Source organism: Alnus glutinosa, chromosome 13 (assembly GCF_958979055.1).
Source record: "Alnus glutinosa chromosome 13, dhAlnGlut1.1, whole genome shotgun sequence".
In the NCBI taxonomy this organism is placed as follows: Eukaryota; Viridiplantae; Streptophyta; class Magnoliopsida; order Fagales; family Betulaceae; genus Alnus; species Alnus glutinosa.
In genome coordinates, this window is record NC_084898.1 from 25853912 (window position 1) to 25879332 (window position 25421).

Genomic DNA, 25421 nt, shown 5'->3' on the forward strand with positions numbered 1-25421 from the left:
TATCATAACTACTTTTTATAATGCAACAAATAGAGGTTGACCTTCAGCTGAAAATCAGCATCAATCATGTTGATAATCGTAAACTGAGAAGTCACTATACAGCAGAGACTCATCATTTCCATAGTGAAGAAGAAAATAACAGTCCTTACAAAAATAGCACGGGTTCGCCGGGGCCAATTTGTCATCAACCGTCACCTTTACAGCTCTATATATATTACAAACATCGCATTTCTGCACACGAAATTTTAATTGAAATACGACTATTGGATAACCAGCTCGGTTGTGCACGTCCTCTGGATGAACTAATCTCATGTCTCTTATAATGATTGTATGCTTGCAATCTCCCTGTGACAAGCAATTCCCAGACAAAAGAATTATATGGGCATGCTATAATAACTTTGCTAACAACAAAGTTCATGTCATGAAAGCCAAATCATGCCATACAAATTACATGAAGCCATTTCTATCACCAAGTGCAACATATGGGGAAAAAAAGCATGAAGAACAAAGATGTTCATACCATCAAAAAAATGAATACATTGCAAACAAAATCTTACCTGGTGACAGTAGAGATATCCAGCACCAAGTCGAAATCCCAAGTCACAAAACCGTATCTTGTGCATGTCAACAGCTTTGAACTGAGGCAATTGTAGGCATGTAACATCATCACCTATAATTGCTCTCTGCTTCTGTGGTAATTCCCCTGTTATAATGCATTCCCATTTTTTAAGAGCGTCACCCCTAGAGTTTCTGAGCCAATCAAATATAGGTTCACTATAATCTATAGCAGAGGGATCCCTCAAATCATTACAGAATACATCCTACAAAAGATTAGCATTCTATTAGATTTGGTAACGAACTATGTTCCTCATGAAAACAAACAGAGAAGAAATAGTGCTTCTTACTTCTACAAGAAAATATCCAGAAGGATCATACTGCCCAGCCTTTTGCATCACCTGGTCAGTTAAACAATAGATCTTATCCCTCAGTTCAGTCAAGCTTTGTCGTCCTAGGACCAAAAATTCTTGAGTCTACAAAAAAGTTTCACATAAACGTCAATAGCAGATATGTTATAGGTCGATACATGATTTTTCTGCCTATAAATGATATTGACTTGTTGAACCAAATACAACCAACAAACAAAGCCCAACAATTGCCTGTTTTGAAAGTGATATACCTTTACCCACTTCCGTGAGTTATGATAAATCTCAACAGAAAGAACAACATCTGGATACTGCACAGCAATGTGTTCCCCAGTGCTTGCTGATTTCACCTGTAGAGCATTTGTATAAAAGCAATTTTTTTTTTAAAAAAAGTACATTTGTATAAAAGCATAGAGGGTAAATACGAAATCTCAACCATTTTGAACAGTCAGATTCAACAATTGGATATTATATGTAAGAATATGAATGAATAACTACGAGAAAAAATAATAATTTTTTTAAAAAAAAAATAGAAAAAAAGAAAGAAAGTAAGGGCTCCGTTACCAAAAAGTACATGTATGCTTCAGTGGTCAAAGTCAATTGACATAACCCCTCAAGTTTAATTTCTTTGTTCTTTATATCAAGAACTAGAAGGCAGCATGGATTCTCAATGTAAAGCTGAGGGTCGTGATATGAAACATTATCCAAGCTATATGGAGATGTAGACATAAAAGTAATGCCAAGGAGGATTTATTATTAGTTCAAACTTCATTCGTCACGAAAAAAAGAAGAAAAAAGAGTTCAAACCTCTAGTAAAAGAAACGTAATATATCAGAATAAACAATCTTGAAAATTACTTCATGATAAGATTCGTGTAGGCGATGGTTCAGGTTTGCCTATCACTCATATTGGTTCTGCTCTATTAACTCTTACTCGTCGTCGTTATATCCTCACTCAATTGCTCCTTGTCCCTCTTATTTGTAAAAATCTTCTCTCAGTTCAACCGTTTTCACGTGATAATGATGTCTTTTTTGAATTTCACCCTTCTTTTTTGGTGATTAAGGACTGCAAATCCAGGATCACTCTTCATCAAGGCCCTCTTAAGGATGGACTTTACCAACTTCATCCTTCCTCATCATCTTCCATCAATAAACAAGCTCTTGTGGGTGAACGTACCTCCACTGATCACTGGCACAAGCGCTTAGGTCATCCCGCCCTCCGCACAGTCCACAAAGTCCTCTCTATGTTTCAGCTTCCAGTCATCAACAATAAGGCTTCCTCTCCTTGTACTGCTTGTCCTCAGGCAAAAGGCCATCAATTGCCATTTCCAGTTTCAATTCCTACTATTTGTCAACCCTTAGATTTAGTTTATTCTGATGTATGGGGTCCTTCCCCAACACTTTCTATTAATGGTAATCGATATTATGTTTCTTTTATTGATGCCTTTAGTCGTTATACTTGGGTTTTTCCAATTCAATCCAAATCTGATGTTAAACCCACATTTCTAAAATTTCAAGTTATGATCGAACGCTTTCTAAACACAAAGATCAAGAGTGTTCAAACTGATTGGGGTTGTGAATATCTTAGTCTAAACACATATTTTCAATCCATTGGTATCATTCATCGTCTGTCTTGCCCTCACACACATCAACAACAAGGATGTGTTGAACGCAAACACAGACATCTTATAGACACCACACTCGCTCTTCTAGCTAACAGCCAACTTCCCAAAACCTTTTGGGATGAGGCCTGTCTCACTTCTTGTTTTCTAATCAATAGACTTCCCACTCCTTCGTTGAAAAATCAATCTCCTTATCAAAAACTTTTCAATCGCACACCTGACTACAATTTTCTCAAAGTTTTTGGTTGTGTATGTTTTCCTAATCTTCGTCCATATAACACTCACAAGTTCTCTCTTCGCTCTAAAGAATGCATCTTTATTGGGTATAGTCCAAATCATAAAGGCTATAAGTGCTATCATATCGAGTCCGGCCGCATCTACATTTCTAGAGATGTGATTTTTCATGAAGATAGTTTTCCTTTTAAATCAGCACCTCCTACACTCGAGTCCCCTGACTCTACACCCATTTATCCTCCTTTTCTCCCATCTCTCCCCCCACTCAATCGGTCTTACCCTCTTCTTCTTCTCCAAACACAATTCCCGAGTCCATCCCTCAAGTTTCTGCATCCCCACTTCCTGCAACTGCTCCTCTCTCACATAATACTTCTGCAGAATCGGTTGTACCAATTTCAGGTTCCATTCCTGAACCACCGTCTACCAGGATTCATCCTATGCGCACAAGGTCTATCAACAACATTGTCCAGCCGAGACAACTCACAGATGGCCGCATCCGGTATCCTCTACCTAGGGCCCTCATGGCCGAGACTCACTCAACTCTCATCGAGCCTACATGCTTCTCAAATGCTGTTATCATTCCCGAATGGCGTACCGCCATGCAGGCAGAATTTAATGCTCTTCTCCACAACAAGACCTGGTCTCTTGTTCCTCCTCAGGTTGCATCTAACCTTGCAGGTTGCAAATGAGTTTTTAAACTCAAAAGGAAGGCCGATGGGTCAATTGAACGTCACAAGGCACGATTGGTTGCCAAAGATTTTCATCAACAGGCTGGTATCGACTATGGTGAAACATTTAGTCCGGTTGTTAAACCTACAACAATCCGAACTGTCCTATCTCTTGCTTACTCTGCAGGTTGGCCACTCAAGCAAATAGATATCCAGAATGCTTTTCTCCATGGTTTTCTCTCTGAAGATGTTTATATGGTGCAACCACCCGGCTTCACCAATCCCAACTATCCACAGCATGTTTGCAAGCTTCACAAGGCCCTCTATGGTTTAAAACAGTCTCCACGGGCCTGGTTTTCTCGCCTCAGTGAAAAGCTCATCCAACTTGGTTTCATGGGATCCAAAGCAGATTCTTCACTGTTTATTTATCAAAAGAATTCTGTCACAATGTATCTTCTCATTTATGTGGACGACATAATCATCACTCGATCTGCCCTTGCTGCGATTACCGAATTACTTCAACTTCTCAGGGTTGATTTTGCTGTTAAAGACTTGGGGGACCTTCATTATTTCCTTGGAGTTGAAGTTATCAAACTCAAGTCCGGTCTTCTCCTCTCTCAACGAAGGTATATCATGGATTTACTTAAGAAGACAAATATGTTGGAGGCTAAACCGATCACATCTCCTATGTCCTCCTCCAATGTTCTCTTAGCTTTTACAGGTGATCCCATGGAAGATCCTTCACTCTATAGAAGCATTGTTGGCTCTCTCCAATACCTCTCTCTCACAAGGCCGGATTTGGGGTTCGCAGTTAATCGTGTCTGCCAATTCATGCATCGTCCAACTACTTTACATTGGCAGGCGGTTAAACGTATACTCCGATACCTCAAACACAGTCTCTCATGGTCTTCTTCTTCATCACACAAAATCCACTAGTCTTCAAGCATATTTTGATGCTGATTGGGCAGGTTGCCCTGATGATCGTCGCTCAACTGGAGCCTATTGCATTTTTCTTGGCTCAAATCTGATCTCCTGGAGTTCCCGTAAGCAACCAACGGTCTCTCGATCTTCCACAGAGGCAGAATACAAATCAGTTGCCAATACCACCGCAGAACTTCTATGGATTACAGCTCTTCTTCGTGAACTTGGTGTCTCTCTCACGTCTACACCAAAATTATGGTGTGACAACATTGGTGCTACATACTTGTCCATAAATCCAGTTTTTCATGCCCGTACAAAACATGTGGAAATCGATTTTCACTTTGTGAGAGATCGAGTTGCGGATAAATCCTTAGAGATCCTATTCATTCCAAGCTCTGACCAACTTGCTGATGTCTTAACCAAACCACTTGTTTCCACTCGGTTTCAACATCTATGTTCCAAGCTCAACGTGTGTGCTCCCCCGTTGATCTTGCGGGAGGGTATTAACACATATTCGGTCACTAAGGATAAATCTTAGCTTCTAGACTTATTGTACAATTCAAACACTTGTATTCGAAACTCTATGGATAACTGAACCTAGAGATAACTCTTTAGCTCTAAAGACTTGTAATAGGATTAGTCTTCTTGTTTGAAACCGCATGCTGAGATGATAATATCCAGCATGCATATTGTTTAGTTTTATCTTAGTTTAAACCTAGAGATAGAGTTGCATCTAAACTACACTTCTTCTTCTATATATATATCGACGCATACTCAGTTGAAGAGTACGTCAGAATTTACAACAATCCTTAGTATTATTCCTCTGTTCTAATACTTTAGTATGACCATCTACGATTATTATTAGGTATTGAAAGATTAATTAGAAATTATGTATTGTCAATAATCAGTTGTGGAAATCATTTGTCACAATCTGACGTTATGCCCACATGTCCATGAACAATTAAACAAGAGCTTCAATAACACTTTTACTTCACCGCAGCCCACAACAATTTCATAACGACTATGCATTTTACTTAATTAAAAGAGTAACTTAGAATGAGGCTTTGTTTCAGTTGGTTTTTTTTTTCCTTTTTTTTTTTTTTTTTGATAAGTAAGAGAAATATCATTAAAAAGCGCAAAGCGCAATCAAGTACACAGGAAGTATACAAGAAAGACATCTAAGTGGAAGTAGAAAACAATACAAGGAAATCATTAAAACTAAACGATAAGAGTGCGAGGAACGCAGCCGACCAAGAGTACAAAGAATGAAAGAAAAAGGAAATGAGATCCTCAGTAGTTCTTTCTTTGTCCTCAAACTGCCTATCATTGCGTTCCCTCCATAAGCACCACATAAGGCAACAAGGGACCATCTTCCACACAACTGCACTCCGGGAGCGACCACCCGTCCACCAGCAAGCGAATAAATCTACCACCCGAAGAGGCATAACCCAAGACAAACTGAAGCGACTAAAGATGGCGTTCCACAAAGCGCGAGCTAACTCACAATGGAGAAGAAGATGATCCACCGACTCCCCATCCATTTTGCACATGCAACATCTATCAATCACTATGACCTGCTTCTTCCTGAGATTGTCCAAAGTAAGGATCTTCCCATGCGCTGCCGTCCAAGCAAAGAAAGCCACTTTCAAAGGAACCTTGGTCCGCCAGATACTTTTCCAAGGAAAATGAATAGCCTCTTTGCAAGCAAGAGTCTTATAGAAAGATCTAACATCAAATTTCCCTTTGTGAGAAGGAGACCACCATAGCTTATCCTCCCCATCATAATTCACTCTGGAAGAGTACAACAAAGAGAAAAAAGAGGCCAAAACATCCACCTCCCAGTTATGGGCCGCTCGGAAAAAGCTAACATCCCACTGATAAAACCCACTCACCACAACCAAATGGTCTGCTACAAGAGCATCCTTGTCACGCGCAATATCATACAAAACTGGGAAAGCTTCCTTGAGAGGCACCTCACCACACCACACATCATCCCAAAAACGGATCCTAGATCCATTTCCCAACATGAGTCTGATATGGTTGCGAAACGAACTCCATCCCTTCCTAATATTCTTCCAAAGCCCCACTCCGTGAGACCCAAGGGGGTCTAAAGAACACCAACCATCCCGAGTAGGTCCAAACTTTGCATCCACAACAGATTTCCGCCAAGCCTCTCTCTCATGGACATAGCGCCACAGCCACTTCCCTAAAAGAGCCTTATTGAAGAGCCTCAAATTCCTGATGCCCAAGCCACCACTTGAAATAGGGGAACAAACCTTGGGCCAATTAACCAAATGAAATTTAAATTCTTCACCTATGCCACCCCACAAGAAATCTCGATACAACTTCTCTATACGACTAGCTACACTGGAAGGAATAGGGAATAGAGATAGAAAGTACGTCGGAAGATTAGAGAGAGTGCTTTTTATCAGGGTTACTCTGCCACCCTTCGACAAATACAACCGCTTCCAGCTAGCCAGACGTCTCTCGATCTTCACAACTACCTCATCCCAGCTAGACTTAGCCTTAAAAGGAGCCCCCAATGGAAGACCGAGATACTTTAAAGGAAGAGACGAGACTCCACAACCCAAAATGCCAGCAAGATCATCTATATTATCCACAATACCCACAGCAGCCAAAACTGACTTATCCAAATTAATCTTCAAACCTGAAACAGCTTCAAAGGACAGTAATAACATTCGAAGATAGAGAAGATGATCAGGACTAGCCCCGCAGAAAACTAAAGTATCGTTTGCGAATAAAAGGTGAGAAACATTAATCACTCCAGTGCTTCTAGAGCCCATAGAGAAGCCAGAGAGAAAGCCCCTTTGAACAGAAATAGAGAACAGCTTACTAAAAGCCTCCATCACAATGACGAACAAAAGAGGCGACAGATGATCACCTTGTCTAATACCACGAGAGCTGCTAAAAAAACCAGAAGGGGTGCCGTTCACCAAAACCGAGAAACATACCGATGAAATACAATGCGCTATCCATGAACACCATCTCTCCCCGAAGCCACATCTTCTCAACATATACAATAAGAAGTCCCAGTTAACATGATCATAAGCCTTCTCAATATCCAATTTACATAGTAACCCAGCCTCACCTGATTTGATGCGGCTATCCAAACACTCATTCGCTATAAGAACAGAATCAAGAATTTGCCTTCCTTTCACAAAAGCATTTTGGGGATTCGAAATAATCTTCGCCACCACCTTTTTGAGTCTATTAGCAAGAACTTTAGCAATGATCTTGTAGACACCACTTACAAGACTAATAGGCCGAAAATCTTTAAGATCCATAGCCCCAAACTTCTTCGGAATTAAGGCTAAAAAAGTGGCATTAATGCTTTTGACAAACTTACTATGAGTGTGGAAGTCCTGGAATACCCCCATGAGATCGGTCTTGATCACCTCCCAACAATCTTGGTAGAAAGCAAGAGTGAACCCATCAGGACCTGGAGCCTTATCACGATTCAAACCTTTAACCACCTCTAAGACCTCCCTCTCCTCAAAAGGAAGTTCTAATGAAGAAGCTTCACCCACATCCAAATTGTCAAAAACAAGGTTATCCAACCTAGGCCTCCAACTGAGAGGTTCTGCAAAAAGAGATTTATAAAATTGAGCAACATGATCCCTAATAACCTGCTGATCAGAAGAGATAGAACCATTGACAGAGAGAGACTCAATGGAATTGGATCTCCTATTCGAATTGGCTATACAATGAAAGAATTTGGTGCATTTATCACCCTCTTTAAGCCAAAGAGCCCTAGACTTCTGTCTCCAGCTAATCTCCTCCTGTAAAATAGAAATCTCCAAATCTCTGACGACCCCAAATTTCCTCGCCTTTTCTTCAGGAGTTAAACCCCGTTGTTCCTCCAAATCAAGAGCACACAATTCTTCCATACGCATTTTCTTACGGAATTCCACATTACCAAACTCCTGATCGTTCCATCTTTTGAGATCAATCTTCAATGCCTTAAGCTTTTGAGAAAAGATGAAGTTGGGCGAACCTTGAAAACGATAGGACTCCCACCACATATGCACCCTATCCACAAACCCTTCAGCCTTTAGCCACATATTCTCAAACTTGAACGGTCTGGGACCCCAATGAACACCACCACAATCAAGAAGAATAGGAAAATGATCAGAACACAGTCTTGGAAGCCTTTTTTGAAGAGAACCTAGAAACTTGACTTCCCAATCTGGAGAAACAAGAAATCTATCAAGTCGAGACCAAGAGGGGATCTCCTGATTATTAGACCACGTAAAAGGCCCTCCTACGAGAGGAAAATCCATAAGATCCTGCTCAAAGATAAAGTCCGAAAACTCCATCATAGCCGCATTAAGACGAACGTCTCTAGATCTTTCAGCAGGAAAGCGAGTGACATTGAAATCACCCCCGATGCACCAAGGTAACTCCCACCAAGAAGAAAGGCCAGCCAACTCGTCCCAGAGGGAACTTCTACGAGTCAAAGTTAGGACCGTAGACTCCAGCAAAAGCCCAAGAGAAATTATCAGCAACGCTTCTGAAAGAGCAGGCAACAACAAACTCACCCACATACACTTCAATCTTCTCTACAATCCTTCTATCTTCTTTATATATATATATAAAAGCGAAAAAGGCGCAACTCAAGTACACATGAAGTATACAAGAGAAACAACTAATTAAAATAAGAGAAGAGAACTAAAAAAGCTTGAAAGTTAGAAATATTAAAATCAAAGACAGCAGCCTAATGGTAAAGTGTCTTAAAGAAGAAAGCCTATGACCGTGTAAATTAGGAGTTGTTGTTGTATTTGTTGGAGATATGTGGTAGGTTGGATTGCTCATTGTATCTCAACTGTATGTTTCTCTATCCTTATTAATGGGTCGCCATTGGTCTTCGACAAGGGGATCATTTGTCTCCTTTACTGTTTGTGTTGGTGATGCCTTTAAGTCGAATGTTGTCGGCTACAGTAGAAAGCGGGCAAATTTTTGGATTCTCCGTGGGCTGGAGATATCAGGAGGATATGCTAGTGTCTCATTTACTATTTGCAGATGATACCTTGATCTTTTGTGAGCCTAATGTTGAACAATTTTGAGATTTGAGATGCTTGCTGCTTTGTTTTGAAGCGGTTTTGGGGCTGAAAATGAACTTGTCTAAGTCCGAGATTGTTCCTGTAGGTGCGGTAGGGGAGGTGGAGAAGTTGGCTAGCATTCTTGGGTGTGGTGTGGCTTCACTTCCTATAAAGTATTTGGGTCTTCTTTTGGGTGCTAAGTATAAGGATTCTAATATGTGGACTAGCATTATTGAGAAGATAGAAAATAGATTGGTGGGGTGGAAGAGATTGTATTTATCAAAGGGTGAGAGGTTAACTTTGATCAAGAGTACTCTTTCGAATTTGCCAACATATTTTGTCCCCCTTCCCTATTCCAGTGGAAGTGACTCATCGTTTGGAAAAACTTTAGAGGGATTTCCTGTGGGGAGGTATTGGAGATGAGTTTAAATTTCATCTGATTAATTGGTTTAAGATTTGTTCTTCGAAGGTTTCGAGGGGCGGGGGTAGGCGTGAGAAATATGATTCAATTTAATATAGCTTTGCTAGGTAAGTGGCTATGGCAGTTTGCTATGGAAAGGGATGCTCTTTGGAGAAAGGTGGTGAATATTAAATATGGTAGTATGAGGGGTGGTTGGTGCTCTAAGAAAGTTGGGGGTTCTTTTGGAGTGGGAGTGTGGAAATGCATTCGGAGAGATTGTGATGTTTTTGCAGCTCATGTGAGTTTTGAGGTCGGAAATGGTTCTAGAGTCTTGTTTTGACATGATGTGTGGTGTGGAGAATTACCTTTAAAGCTTCTTTTTCTAGAACTGTTTACAATTTTGTGTGGTAAGGATACATGGGTGGTGGAGAATATGCAAAGACAAAATGGTAACATTCTGTGGAATATTTTGTTTACTCGACCAATACAACTGGGAGGTGGAAGTGGTTTCTAGATTTTTTGAGTAGTTATATTCTATTAAAGTAAGGTATGAAGGAAATGATAAAATTTGTTAGATTCCTTCGAGAAGGAAATCATTTGAAGTGAAGTCTTACTATAAGGTTTTATCCAGTCCTACGCACTCTTCTTTTCCTTGGAAGAGTATTTGGAAAGTTAAGGTTCCTCCAAGAGTGGCTTTCTTTGTATGGACGACGACTTTAGAAAAAAATCTAATTTTAGATAATTTACGCAAGAGGAATATTATTGTGATGAAGTGGTGCTATATGTGTAAGAATTGTAAAAAGTCTATTGATTATTTGTTCTTTCATTGTAGGGTTGCTACAGAATTGTGGAGTACGATTTTGCAGTTCTTTGGTGTTGTGTGGGTTATGCCTCAAACGGTGATAAAGATGTTGGGGAGTTCGAGGGGTCAAAGGAGCAACCGGATGTTGGTGCCGATTTGAAGAATGGCCCTGTTGTGTTTGTTGTGGTGTTATGGAAGGAACAGAATGCACGTAGTTTTGAAGATTGTGAGACTGGTTCGATTAATTTGAAGAAATTGGTGATACAAACCTTGTGTATGTGGAGAGTGGCGTTACAGTCTATGTCTGACTGTTTTTATTTTTATTTTTTAGATTTGTGTACTTCTTTCTATTTGAATTAGGGGTATCTTGTATGCATCCTGTGCACTTTGGGTTGCGCCCTGCAATATACTTTTACTTATCAAAAAAAAAAAAAACCTTTAATTCCACCAATGACCGCTCACGATCTTCAAAATTTCAATCATTTCAGTAGGTATTTTTTTTTTTTTCTTTTCCAGTTTTTTTTCTCAAAGAAATAAAAAACATATAGATACTAATTTATCTAACTCAAAGAGAGGGGGAGAGAGGAGGGAGCAAGTGGGACAAGCTACGGGGAGGTTGATTATAGATTTATAGTATTAATATAGATAAAATTCAAGGCAAAAATAGCATATTAAGAAGAAGTCAGCTGGAATACAAACTGAATCTTAAAGCATCTACAAGGTTGATTTCCATATACATTCTTCAAGCCACAATCAAAGACCAGCAAGTGCGTTGTACAATAGGCATTTTTCAAGCATACCTTTGTTGCAGAATTTGTAAACCGAAGAGATTTCATCCTTTCCGTTCTTTCTGATAATGTAATGGCACATTCATTGATCTTGCAACTAGCACTAGACCAAAACAAGAGAAATATAATAAAAAAATTAGAATAATTAAAGAGTTCCATAGATATGTCAATATACGAACTTGAATGAATGCAGTCTTGCTGCTGCTTTGTCTTCATCCTGCTTTTGTTTAACTTTCACAAATTGCTCCACCTTTGCAGTATAACTACTCTGGACAAATACCAGCTATAAATTATCAGATTCCATCAAGAACAGATGACACCTAAATGTAACAAGGAAAATGATAAAAATAGAGCACTGACAAGCAGACAAGCATTTTGAATTGTAACACCACTAAACAATGTACTGATACCTTGTACATAACACCACTCAAGTTTATTCCAAACAAGAATAAATGTAGACACTTAAACATACATTGTCAACATGCATATGCTAAGTCCTAAAATATGAACCCTTAACCATTTTTCCATTTTGTTAGTTTGGGTTGATACATGAAAAATGAAATGGTCAATGGGTCCACAAAATCAATAGTAAAAAGGCATGGAAATAATATGCTAATCGGAGCTCACCTAGTAACCAACCTACACCAAACAAATTCAAATTCAGACTCTATAGATAAGAGAGATTAATATGATCGAACCACACTTCCAATACTAAAATAACATTTAAAAACAAAACAGACAAACAAAAGAAGTAAAAAGTAAATAGTATCATATAGCACATACAGACAACATCTTAAATTCAAAATTGGAAAAGGCTAATGAAGAATTTTTCTAAAATGTAGGAAAAAGAAAAAGAAAAGAAAAAGATTTCAGTATAATGGGCATTATACTACTAACGGAAAGAAACATGTTAGCGACAAACATGCAAAGGCAAAATGGATATGATTGCATGGGTAGGATACCTCAACGGCATAACTGTTTGCCTTTGTTTTCTTTTCTTTCCTTGAGTTGTTATCTTTCTTTCTCTTCCTTGAGTTGTTACCATTAGCACATTCGGTTACCGAAAGAGGATTGCTTGATCTCCTGCAATTAGAAGTTAACTTTTTATAAATAACACACAAATTGAATAAAAGTTTGAAGGGAGCCAACTGAATCACGTTTGAAATCATGGCTCAGGGATTCTACTACTAACTATAATGTCAGTCAACACAAACACAGATGATGACCACCTAAGAGCTTTTGCGAACGGAAAATATCTAGGGCTCGTTTGGTAATGCTTTTTGGTTGTGATGTGACATAAAGGTGAAAATAGTTGTGTTTTTTTTTTTTGATAAGTAAGTAGATTTCATTGAAAAGAAAGCGTAAGGCGCCCCTACGTACACAGGAAGTATACACAGAAGAACCACAGCTAACCCGAAAAACCCGAAAAAAACCCAGGAAACAGCCCCCAAGTCAAAACCTAGAAAACAAAGAACCAACTAAAATACTACCCGCAAAAGAAACCAAACAGCACCCAAAACACCAAGAAAACCTGAGAACAACCAACAAAAAAACCCTCAAAGCAACCAACCCTACGACCTATTGGCCTTGTCTCTCCTACACCTCGAAGAAGCTTTGATATCTCCGTAATTTATAGAACTTTGTAGATTCCGATGCTCCCTCTTACTCTCGCGTTTCTTGTTCTCAATCATCTCACCACAAATGTTATGGACCCGGGTCTGTGATCGAGTGACTGGTTTGGCTAGAGGTAAAGCCGCAGGGTCTATCTTCCTGAGCTTACCTATGGTGAAAGGTGGGGTAAGGGATAATGAGGTATTCGAGGTACCTCTACCTCCTAACAACTTCTGGAGTTGTGTTTGATAATTTTCTGCATGCCTTTATTCTTTCAAAACCCCATATAAATAGGGTGAATTACAAATACAGCAGTAATTGCTAGATTTCCAGTTTTAGGGAAAGTATAATTCCCTTTATTTGCTTCCTACAAATCAGCTACTAATTGGGAAATATAATCCCTTATTCTTAGGCTACAATTGGGGAAACACAGCCCCTTATTCTTAGGAATTTCCTACCAAAAAGTCGTGCTCCTCCAGCACAGACTTTTTCTCCCCAACTTTCCATATTTGCCTCAGCCGCCACTGTGATTAGCATTAGGGTTTGCTAGGGTTTTGTTAGGCCTAACATAGGTGCGTAACATTCCTCCCCCCTTAAAATGGCCCTTGTCCTCAAGGGTAAAATTAGGAAAAAGAAGCTTGAAGTCTGAAAGGGATTCCCGCGTGGCGTCAGCTGGTGAAAACTCCTTCCAGTGCACGAGTACTTCCTTATTTCCTTGTTGGAGTCGTTGGTCAAGGATGGCTTGGGGAGTCAACCTGTTATCTTCGGAAAGAAGGGGAAGATCATCATGAACCGGAATGCCAACTCCTACCCATTTCTTGAGAACAGAAACATGAAAGGCATAATGAATTTTGGCTTTGGGGGGTAGAGCCAATCGGTATGCCACTGGGCTGATTTTCTTGACAATTCGGTAGGGACCGTAGAACTTGGGAGCTAGTTTCTGGTTGTGTCCCTTCTGGATAGACTGTTGCCTGAACCCTTGTAGCTTCAAGTAAACCCATTCACCCTCAGAAAACGACTGCTCCACATGACCTTTATCATACACTTGCTTCATTCGGTTCTGGGCATCCAATAAATGCTGCCGCACTTCTCGCAGAATTTCGTCTCTGGCCCTCAAGGTATCTTCAACTGCAGCTGACTTTGTTGTTCCAGGGACGTAAGGCAGCAGAGAGGGTGGAGGGCGACCATATACAATCTCGAAGGGAGTCCGCTTGGTGGCCGAATGGTACCCCGTGTTGTTACAATACTCCACCCACGGCAGCCACTTAGCCCATTGTTTCGGTGAGGAGCTGGTGAAGCACCGCAAGTACATCTCAATGGTGCGGTTTACCACTTCAGTTTGGCCGTCCATTTGGGGATGATATGCGGAGCTGAAATTAAACTTAGTCCCATGAAGGCGGAAAAGCTCGCGCCAAAAAATTCCAGTAAAGACGGGATCCCTCTCGCACACAATAGAGGAGGGAATTCCATGTAACCTGAAAATTACCTCAAAGAATGTTTGTGCCACCTGTGCCGCTGTATAAGGATGCTTGAGGGGTGTAAAGTGCCCATATTTTGAGAGGCGATCCACAACCACAAAGATGGTGGTTCGGCCATAGGAAGAGGGCAACCCATCGATAAAATCCATGGATATGTCTGACCAAACGTGCTCGGGAATGGGCAAGGGCTGCAGCAATCCAGCGGGCTTGGTGTTGGCAGCTTTGTGGCGTTGGCAGATATCGCAATTTTTTATAAAATTGCGGAGTTGTTGCTTCATTTGGGACCAATAAAAAACTGACCTAATACGTTTGAGGCCCTTGTGATACCCCTCGCGAGTGTTGTTGTGAAATTTTGCGATGATGGTTGCTGCAATGGGGGATGCCAACTTAAGGTAAATCCGATTCTTGAAGTAAATGAGTCCTGCCTGCACTCGCCACGGGCCCTTGATGTTTTGCTGCTGGATTTTCTCGGACAGAGTTATAAGATCAGGTTCGTGCTGGACTTCTTGCTGGATGGGTTCGATCCAGCTAGGGACTGGTGCGGACACGGCCAAAAGAGCTCCTTCTTGCTGTCGAGAGAGAGCATCAGCCGCACGGTTGTCATAGCCCCTTTAGTACTCTATGACAAAGTCATACCCCATAAGTTTAATTAGCCACCTCTGCTGCGCCTCTGTGGCTATTGTTTGGTCCCATAAAAACTTCAAATTGCGGTGGTCAGTCCGCACTACAAACCTGTGGCCTAGGAGGTATGGGCGCCATTTTTGGACAGCGGTGACCAATGCGAGCATCTCCTTTTCATAGGTGGAAAGGACCAGGTTACGCCCATGGAGAGCTTGGCTGAAGTATGCGATGGGACGTCGGGCTTGCATCAGAACTGCCCCAATGCCGAAGCCGGATGCGTCACACTCGATTATGAGTAGAAATAGAGGGATAAAATGGCAATTGATGTCCCTTTGCTTGAGCACAAGCTGAGCAAAACGGATCAGCCTTATTGGAAATAACAGGAAGCTTAAACTGAGATAGGACACGATGGACAATGCGAAAAGCGGGATGACCTAAGCGCTTGTGCCAGGAGACTGGAGTGGTGCGTTCCCCAACAAGAGCTTGATTTATTGATGATGACGAACTAGAAGAAGACGGAAGCAACTGATAAAGGCCATCTTTAAGGTGCCCGTGATGAAGGAGGAGCCCGGTGTGTTTGTCCCTGATCAAAAAATAAGAGGCGTGAAATTCAAAGAAAACAGAATTGTCAAGGGCAAATTTTCTAACAGACAGAAGATTTTTACAAATAGAGGGGACATGAAGAATTTGCTGTAAGATGAACTTACGACGAGACAAAGGAAGGGAAGCAGTACCAGTATGAGAAATATTCAAACCTGTTCCATCCCCTATGCGGATTTGGTCCTGGCCGTGATATTCTTCTTGAGCTAAGTTGAGATTCGGAAGGTGGCCAGTGAGATGGTGAGTTGCACCGGTGTCAGGATACCACAGTTCTTCAGCTGGCAAGGTAGGTGTGGAGTAATAACCTTGGGGATTGGAGGGCTGGTACGGCTCGGGCGGTTGAGACGACTCAGATTGGTCCTGTCGATAGTAGCAACGGACTGCTGTATGTCCGGGCTTGCCACAAATTTGGCAGATAGGTCGAGAAGAGGCTGCATCTGTGGAGAAATAGGAACCGCGTCCTCTGTTGTTGAAAGATCCACGTCCCCGGTTGGAGGATCGGCCGCCACGACCACGGAAACCTCGACCACGAAAGTTGGACGTGCGGGTGGTGATGTTCGCAGCGGGTGGGTGAACATCAATGCTCGGAATTTGTTGTTCCAGTCGCATTTCGTGAGCAAGGAGGTGGCCGTAAAGTTCATCAATGGACAGTGGGTCGACTCTGGTTGTGACCGAAGTCACAAATGGATCGTATTCGGAGCCGAGCCCTTTGAGAAGAAAAGAAACACTCTCAAAATCGTTGAAAGGCTGTCCGGCGGCAGCAAGAGTATCACTGAGCGTCTTTATAGTCTGAAAATATTCGGTGATCGAGTTGGTGCCTTTCTTGACCGTTGCGAGCTGGAAGTAAATTTGCATGACCCGAGCACGGGCCTGAGAAGCGAACATGGTGAGCAGCGTGTTCCAGAGAGAGGAAGCCGAGGGAGAGCCGACTGCATGGACGGCATAGGGCTCGGACAGTGTAGAAATTAAAATACTAAGGATCATCTGATCCCGTTGATTCCAGGCGAGGAAGTCTGGGTTGACGATGGTGGCGGGTGCTCCAGTAGCAGTGCTCGGATTTGGAATCGTTTGGGCAGGCGGAAGAGAAGAACCATCAAGGAAGCCATAAGCGTCTTGACCTTTGATATACGCAAGAATCTGAGTTCGCCAGGCCATGAAGTTACCTTTGGTAAGTTTGATGCTGAGGTTATGATTCATGTTTGAGACTGAAAAGATAACAGAGGGTTGGGCGGGTGGTGGGGGATGCCGTGAAGCATGAGAAGCTGCCGATGTGGCAGAGTATTCGGAGTCGGAAGCCATGGATCAAGACGTTGGTCGGTGACCTGGCTCTGATACCATGATAGAACTAATGTATTAGGCTGTAAAACCGTGCTCTATAGATGAGCTTTCATTGAATATATATAGGAGTATTACAGGAGATAAACATATACAAGGACTCCTATACATAATTGATCTAGGACTTCTCTAGCTCTCAAATAACTAGAATACAATTTATCTTAGAACTCTCTCATCAGATTAGAACTCTATCTTCAGATTAGGACTCCAGATAGGATTAGACCTCTACTCAATAATCTTTGGATTATGTAGTGCCGCACAAGACTCATAAGTGGATTTGGAGTCTTGAGTTGTAGTTGTTATTGGAGTTGTGTTAATAGTGCAACATAGTTAACCAATATCTATGACAAGAAGTAAATACCAAAATGATGCAGCATAGTTAACCAATATCTATGACAAGAAATAAATACCAAAGGTAGAAAGGAGTGAAGGACAAAAGCAGCGCTCAAAGCAAACAACGAATAAGAGAACAAGCTTGTTCAAGCATAACACAACAAAAGTTATGTTTTATCATTTTATACGTAACAATTATTAGAACAAAGTTCAAGTAAATTTCTTTCTTCTATCACACTAGACAAGTGTAAATGAACTTTGAACATAAAAATTAGTGGCTACTTCCTTTTCACACTTTAAAACACTTGATCGTGTAAATTGGTTCCCACGAAAACCCACCATTCACATATCTTTGAAGAGGTCCAACGCCATTCTAAAATCCCCAATTCGTGCATAGCCCGATATATAAGAGTTGTCCACGGACGAACATCTCTTTTAGAAATTTCATCGAACAACTTCTATGCATAATCCAAATCTTGAGATTTCACATTCAAATTCTGAATATGAATACCCACATACAGATTATGAATATGATTACCCACAACTGAACTGCAAAATCCAAATCCGATAAGGTGTTGGCTCCTCACTTCTTCTTTCCCCAGACTCTCAGAGCACTAGAAGAAGAGCACGAAGACAACCGCCTCTACGCGTAAAACCCCATCAACATCGCTTCACTTCATCCCTCCGAACTTGAAGAGTTCGTCAAAGGTCACACTCTATCTCTCTCACCGTCCTAGAGTCCTTCACGATCCCTCTTGATCACGCCTAATCCTTCACCAACCTACTCGATCACACCTAAGTTCGTAGGCGTAGCCAATCCAACAAGAGTGAAGGATAGTGGACGCGAGAGAGAGAGAGAGAGAGAGAGAGAGAGAGAGAGTTGCAGATGATGGAGGAATGGAGAGGAAGAAACAGCGTGCAGATGATGGATGACAAATTATGGGGAGAGTTGCAGATGATGGATGAAAAATTAATTCATGTGAAGCCTCAAAGCTGAAATCTGCAACCGAGTCCTCTACTGTGCACTTAAGTTGGGGAATGGGTTCAGCGTGTTTTCTTTAGAAACAAGAAAATTGTTTCCAAAAACAACTTAGACCTGTTTCCTTAAAACATGTTTCAGGTCAAAATTGTTTTCGTCCTTTTTGTTTTAAAAACAAGTTGCCAAACAGATGTAATTTGTTTTCAAACACGATTTTCTGTTTTGGAAACAAAAAATTGTTTCCAAAATAGGTTGCCAAACAGGCTCTAGGGCTTTGCTTGGCATTGGGTATGAGATTTCACCGGGCTTTCCTGATTTTTTTATTAACAATACCTAGTTTTAAGATAAAACCTGCAGAAAATTTCCTTATTTTATTTTTTATTCCCTTCAGATGGTCAATGCCAAAACCAATTTTTAAGATAGGCATACTCCAAAGGCTGGAACTTTCCCAAGTACTTGGCTAAAAGGCGTTGTTATACAAAGGTTGTTAAGCAGTGTGTCAAGAAAGTAAGATAAATGGAACAAATAGATGCATATAGATGAGAATAGAAAGCTATCTGATCATATTTTGATATTGTCAAAACAACCATAGACGAGAGATATCATAAGGACCCTGCAATGAAATGAATTGGGGTCATAGGAACATCTAAAGGAAAATCAAATGTCTACAGTAAAAGGTTCAAAACAAGGTCATGTGAAAAAGAAATGCATATAACATATATGACTCACTCTGCAGCGGAAGACAGCTCTTCGGTAGGTTGCAAAGGATTTTCAAGGTCCTCTTTGTCCTGCTGCAACATTACAAATTAGAAAAATAACTTTTTGAGTTTGATGAAAATAAAAATAAAAAATAAAAAATAAAAACAGCAGGGTACCTGAAATGCTTCCTTCATAGCCATATCCACTAATTCTTCTTCACTCAAAATTTTAAGCTCATCGACCCTGCATTTATTAACTAAAATATTTAGTTAGAGTAGTAGCTGAAAAGGGATTAAGTGTGTAGATAAAACACAAGGATGTTGCGTACGTACGAAATATCTTCATCACACTGTTGAGATGGATTAGAACAACATAGTTCCGCTTCTAGATTCTGCATAGAATGATAAAAACAACGTCCCAACAATTTTATTCTTTTAGGAGAATCATGAAACTATATTGATAAAGTGTTTGGAAAGACCAAAAAAAAAAAACTCCAAAAATAGCTACCTGAAGTTGATGGAGAAGAGAAGCCTTAAAATGGGGAACCGATGAGAGGGGACCCACCAGATTCGGAACGTAAATGGGTCCACCCCTTGGGATTGAAAGGTTTTCAACATCTTCCTCCTCTGCCTCTCCTCGTAAGCTAACACCCCGCTCCTCTCTCGTCTCCATTCTTCTTCTCCCTTCTTCTTCGTCTTCCTCTTCTTCAATATTAGAATTACTACAATCTTTCTCCATGTCCTAATCTCTGTTAAGGGTTTTAAACGGTGAAGGAGGTTTTTATAAGTGATTATAGTGAAGCTCCAAATTGATTAGTCATTTTGGAGTGTGTGCACAAATGTGGTTAGTACTTTTCATAGGTTGTTACAGTTTCAATGCAGTATACCTAAGAGAACCATGGCACTTGTTCTACACTTACATGATGAACATTTTTTAAATAACAATCAACAACAAAAAGAAATATGGTAATACTGCACAATCTATTCCAAATCAAATTACTCCATAACCTATCCTCGTTCATATATAAAACATAACCAAAGCGAATGAGTTGGAAACTTGTCAAAATAAGATTGGTATTTAAGATCTCATTTCTCAATTCCCAAACACAGTTTTATAGTCTTAAGCAACAATCCCTATTTCTTTCTTTCTTTCCGTTCTTTTCTTTTTTTAAGGAATATTCAGCTTCTTTTGTTTAATTAGCAAAGATATGAATGTTCTCTATCTATGTCAAGGACAACACTGTAGAACTAGTTCAGCGTGGTTCCTCTTACATAATGAAAATGTGGAGTCGGCGATAAATCTACATAACCACGCTAAATCTGTCAAATTTTGGAGGTAGTGGTGTCAGTAACTCTCGCAAGACTCTGTCAGTATCTCCCGTTTCGCCTCGGGAGATCAACGAGGTCGGGGTGGTAGGACCTTCCTCCCCTCTGAGAGGTTGCATAATTCCTTCATCTGTTGAGGGAAATGGATTCGCCCAATCTCGGGATTGGCCTGTCAGTTTCGATCATAACAGGGAGATTGTGGTTTGGGAGGAGGACGTTGATTTTTGGGATGGTTTGCCCTTAGATTGGGCAGTGGATGGTGATTTTGGGGAGGAGGCCTTGTCAATTCGGGATGCCATGGTAGAAGAATTTTAGCGACACAAGATGATAGCGCGCCAGAAGACCAAAGGCAAGAGGGAGTTCCTGAATTTGCAAAGCTCCATCAATTATGGCAACGTTTTAGCTTTCTCTAGGCATAGGAAAGGCAAGGCTCACATGATGTTGGTTTGTGTGCCTTGATGGGTTTTGTGGGTTATCTTTCGGATCCTTGGGTTTTTTTCCCTGTGTTTTTGGTTGGGTCCTTTTGTGGGTTGTTTTTGAGTGTTCTTTTTTGGGTTCCAGGGTTTAGGCTCTAGGGGTTTTGTTGGGATTTTGCGGGTTAGTCTTGGTTGCTCCTGTGTACTTAGGGGCACCTTACACTTTCATTAATAAAATTTTACTTACTTATCGAAAAAAAAGGGGAAGAAAATGGTATAGTAGAGGTGTATATCACAAAGACCGTCTAGCAGTACTAATGATATCACTCTAATTCCATCTTGTAAATAATAACATGTCATACATAAGTGAAAAGTCTCTATAGGACCTCATACTCCCAACATTTTTAGTCAAAAGAAACTTACAAACAATAAAATCCAAATTTATGTTCTTGGATTGTTTACATTCCTGACCCACAAACATATGAATTTTTCTCACAAATATTACCGCACTTGCATGAGCAACTACAAAGTGAAAAATGAGACCCACCAGAAAAAGAAAGGAAAGAGAAGTAAAACCACGAAGGAAAACATGAACCATCACTTAAAGGCAAAGTTGGCAAAATTTAAGATAATATGAGCTCTCTGAGGCCAAGCATGTGGTATATGGATATTTTTTAAATTAGATAGCAAAACAATAATGTAAGCGAAAAACAGATTAAGTAAATCTACCTTAAAAGGTAACAAAGGCAATGTAGATTATATCATCGATAACAATTGGAGACTTTCAATTTTATGTGAACCTGGGAAAATAAGTAGAACAAAACATATAAATAATACATTTATTTATGATGAGGAGAAATATATAATAAGCAATTGTATCAATAAGCAAATGTACCAAGTAGTAATTATCACCGGAAAGAGTATCATAAAAAGAACTTCATAGCACCTTATATATTTTAAAGACATTTTCGTATGGACATAGTGCCAAACCCATGCTTCCTAATTCTCAAAAACCATGTTTGGTACTTATTATACTAAGAAACATTGTACAAGATCAATAAGATCACTTGAAAATAAAGTATTTTTACCGTGAGACCTTGTTTAGCACAAAAAGAGAAAAATTGTATGTCGTGAGAAGTTTCAAGAACTATTTAACAACCATCATAAAGTTACCTTCCTTTTTTTTTTTTTTTTTTTTTTCAAAACATGAAGCTCCCTTTTTTTTTTTAACCCCTATCTATGAACATGTATGGATAGAATTCCAGCTATTTAAAACAAAGTCGTTATTTCTGAAATATGGAGTGAAACACAAAATCTTTCGCTTAGCCTCTAAGTGCATCTATAAAGATAAAATGTCTAAACCAGTTATTAACTTGACAAGGAAAAAAATATCTAGGGCAAAACCCGTTAAAATATTTTTCTTGAAAATAATTTTAAGTAATCAAATGTGACTATGAGATTAAATCTTTAGATATAGTTTGCTCCATCTCCTGAATTTTATATTGTCCTAGAATAGAAAGATCACTTGAAAATTCCAAAGCTGCTATCTTATGTGAAATACCAAAAGAATGACTCTAAATTTCTAATTAAGAACATGCCATAACATAGCCTTTTCTCAAACATTATGATAGATACATAACTGCATCAATACGTGAACATGCACTCAATTAATGCATTCAAATTAAACAAATATTTGCACATTACAAAATTTGTATTTCTAAGTAAACACATGATGAACCACAGAAAGTTCAGAGATTATACTATTTTCCCCTCAATTCCAAATTGAAAGAGACGAACATTTCGAGACCAGAAAAAGTCCCTAAACAAATAGGTAGGCAATTGGAGTTATGGCATTCAACAAGCTATATCTAGTAGGCAAAGTTGTTTGATTCTACCACAGCATCCTCCAACATAAATATGAGCACATTTGCAATAATCCAATCTATCAAGGAGTTATTACAATACAATCTTTGCTTAAGAAAGGCCTCACTCCAAGTCATTAAACTACAGTGAAGTAGTCGCTTTGAGTTTCTGGACCCCCTTGGACTTAGGATTAGTAAGTTCTATTTCTATTTTTTTTTTTTTGGGAAAGGGGGCACTAAGGGGCAGGGGGGAATATAGTGAGCCTGGGCGTACTTGTCCATCAACCAAGTATTCAATCATTTATCTCTCAATAGCCAAATAATGGGAAAAAAAATTCAGAAGGAATAGAAACAACCACCACAAAAATAAATAATAATAAACTGACAACAATTATACCTCGCTGCAATTGTTGTTGTTATAAACTTATAAATATATATTGATCCTTCTCTGTCATTCTACAACTTGTGAAGATAAAAATAAAGTAAAATATTTAGATAAATTGAATTAAGAGAACCACTAAGAAATTAACAACCATTGACACCATGGAATCAATGGGATAATGGCAAACTGCTCGATCCATACCACATCATAAAGAAAAGAAGATGAGCATGATGTTGACCAAAAGAATAACCCTAGTAATTAGTAAAACAGAACCACTAATAGATCACAATTCTCATGAATTGAAAAGTAAGCTTGCCCAATCCCAAGGTTTAAAAAGCTTCCAATAGCTATTGCACACCAAATTGATCTCATGCATGATAAGAATTGAGAGCAGAAGAAATTACCCCAGTCCTCCATCTAGTTGTTGCACTTAGTTGATGGAAGAAAATGGAAATGATCTAGCAAAGTGTGACACTGCATACAAAGAGATGTAAACATAAAAATCAAAATAAAATAAAATAATTCAGACATCAGAAGTAGATAATAACATATTGAATACAAAACAAAGATTCTATTAAAAATAAAATCAATAATGTTAGTTGTTAACAATATTAAATTGCTGCCGAGGCCACAGAAATGATAATTTTTAAATGCCAATAAAAAAATGAATAATGTCAGTTCTTTTGAACAAATTCTTTCTAGCTAGAAGAGAGAAGTAAAATTAAATTCTCCCTATGGAGGCATGGATGTCTTGTAATCCATAAATGAAAACGCAACAACTGCATGCACCATAGAAAGTGGGTGATGTTTTATTCTCGTTTTTTACTTGGGGAAGACGGGTGGGAATCATGGCTTGACCACAACAATTTGACTCTGATCTCATGATTATCTGTATATATAAAGATAATGTGGATACATGAACAACTTCAATTGATGACCAACATTTTCATGGATGGTTACACGTACATGAAAAAAAAAAAAAGAAAAGCAAAAGAATTAAGCTAGGGAAGAATATATTGGTGATACTTTTGATCACATGTCTCGAGCTTCCTTTAACGGAACTTGTCCTACGTCTAATTACATTGAACGCTGAGCACACTGTCATTGTCCTTCTAAATGCTAAAAAAGTAATTGAAATAATTAGACCACATTTTTTATCTTTTAAAGTTTTAAATTGTTTTTATGATTTTAGTATTAGATTTGTAAATAAGAAATGAAATGCTTTAATGATGCTAGCATGTGGTCCATAGAGAAGTAATTAGTACATCAGTATGTCAATACATTTTATAATGACAGATAATAAACAATAGATGTTAAAGCCCAATTAAAGAGAAAAAAAAAATGTTCTTCAGTACTTGATTCTTTATTGAGGTTGCAATTTATATACAGTAATACTGTCTTGCACACCAGGAAAGTGTTAAATATATAACAACTAAGAGGTTTCATATTAGTAATTAATCTAAGTTTGCAACCAGACTTTTCCTGAAAAATAAGCCAAGCACGTGAGAGAAAAAGTGAAATGAATAAGATTAGAAGTCATTCCCTAATGCAGTAACATATGTATATATATATATATATATGCCTATGCTTGGGTTAAAAAAGTGGAGGAAGCACCATAATAATCCACTAATTAAGCATGCAGTATTCTAATCTTCAAGTACTCTTTCCACTTTCAAATGCACAGCAAAAATGGCTTATGGTCATCAAGTCCAAGTAGTCCCGATATTTTTAGTAATCAGGAGTCCCCACAGCCAATGCATTACAGAAGCCACAACGCAAATATCAGCCAATTATTGTCTACAAAAACAAAAACCAAAAATTCCAAGTCCAAACACTATCAAATGTGTTCCACTTAATTGCCAAGAACAAGTAATCTAGATAAAAAAACAAAAACTCAGAAAGATTCAAAACTCCCTTCATTTCCTCGACAAGTTCTTAGAAACCAAGTAGAACCATAAAATCCAAATTTATGTTCTTGGATTGTTACATTCCTGACTCACAAATAAATCAATATAATTCCCCCCCCCCCCCAAAAAAAAAAAATACACTTTATTTGGGGGGGTAAAGTGTATTTCACTATTTTCCCCCCAAAAAAATTATAAACAAACAAATAAACGTATAGATACTAATCAGTACCATTGCGCAAGATACAATTTCAAATAGTAGCCTACATATATGTAGATACTAACAGCGCTATTTTGTAAAATGTAATTTAAAATACTTGCCTGAGAATGCAGAAACAAGACCTTGAATTTCTTCACTCCAATCAAAACCATGAATAGCCTCATGCACAGCCCCGTAGTCTCGTGTCCATAGCTTCTGACCAATTCCAGGCTGCAACCAATTCGGGTTCGTTCTCCTAA

At 39.3% G+C, this 25421-nt stretch overlaps 1 protein-coding gene across 5 annotated transcripts; it reads right to left on the minus strand.

Moving 5' to 3' along the window:
• On the minus strand, positions 1-24864 carry LOC133854458 (snRNA-activating protein complex subunit-like). 5 transcript variants are annotated; one of them, XM_062290679.1, is made up of 13 exons: positions 24724-24864; positions 23463-23532; positions 19581-19821; positions 19406-19464; positions 19250-19316; positions 19104-19165; positions 12380-12500; positions 11597-11685; positions 11430-11520; positions 1178-1273; positions 906-1031; positions 558-821; positions 1-345 (listed from the first exon to the last, which is right to left on the minus strand). In XM_062290679.1, exons 3-13 carry the CDS (start codon positions 19809-19811, stop codon positions 61-63), a joined length of 1491 nt encoding a protein of 496 aa, XP_062146663.1. In that variant the 5' UTR covers positions 19812-19821; positions 23463-23532; positions 24724-24864; the 3' UTR covers positions 1-60. The 5 variants fall into 5 exon arrangements, with proteins under 5 accessions (XP_062146663.1, XP_062146664.1, XP_062146662.1 ...); XM_062290680.1 differs by lacking the exon at positions 24724-24864 and adding an exon at positions 21544-21614 and having other exon boundaries at positions 19104-19162; positions 23463-23535; XM_062290678.1 differs by lacking the exon at positions 24724-24864 and adding an exon at positions 21544-21614 and having other exon boundaries at positions 23463-23535.
• Positions 24865-25421: the final 557 nt, after the last annotated feature.

What these genes read in the sequence shown, in the direction of transcription:
- LOC133854458 (XM_062290679.1), bottom strand. Translation starts at nt 19,811, where the DNA reads ATGGAGAAAGATTGTAGTAATTCTAATATTGAAGAAGAGGAAGACGAA. An exon ending in CTCTTCTCCATCAACTTCAG is followed by an intron (nt 19,465 to 19,580) that starts GTAGCTATTTTT and finishes CATTCTATGCAG; the next exon opens with AATCTAGAAGCGGAACTATG. An exon ending in CTGGATATTTTCTTGTAGAA is followed by an intron (nt 822 to 905) that starts GTAAGAAGCACT and finishes AATCTTTTGTAG; the next exon opens with GATGTATTCTGTAATGATTT.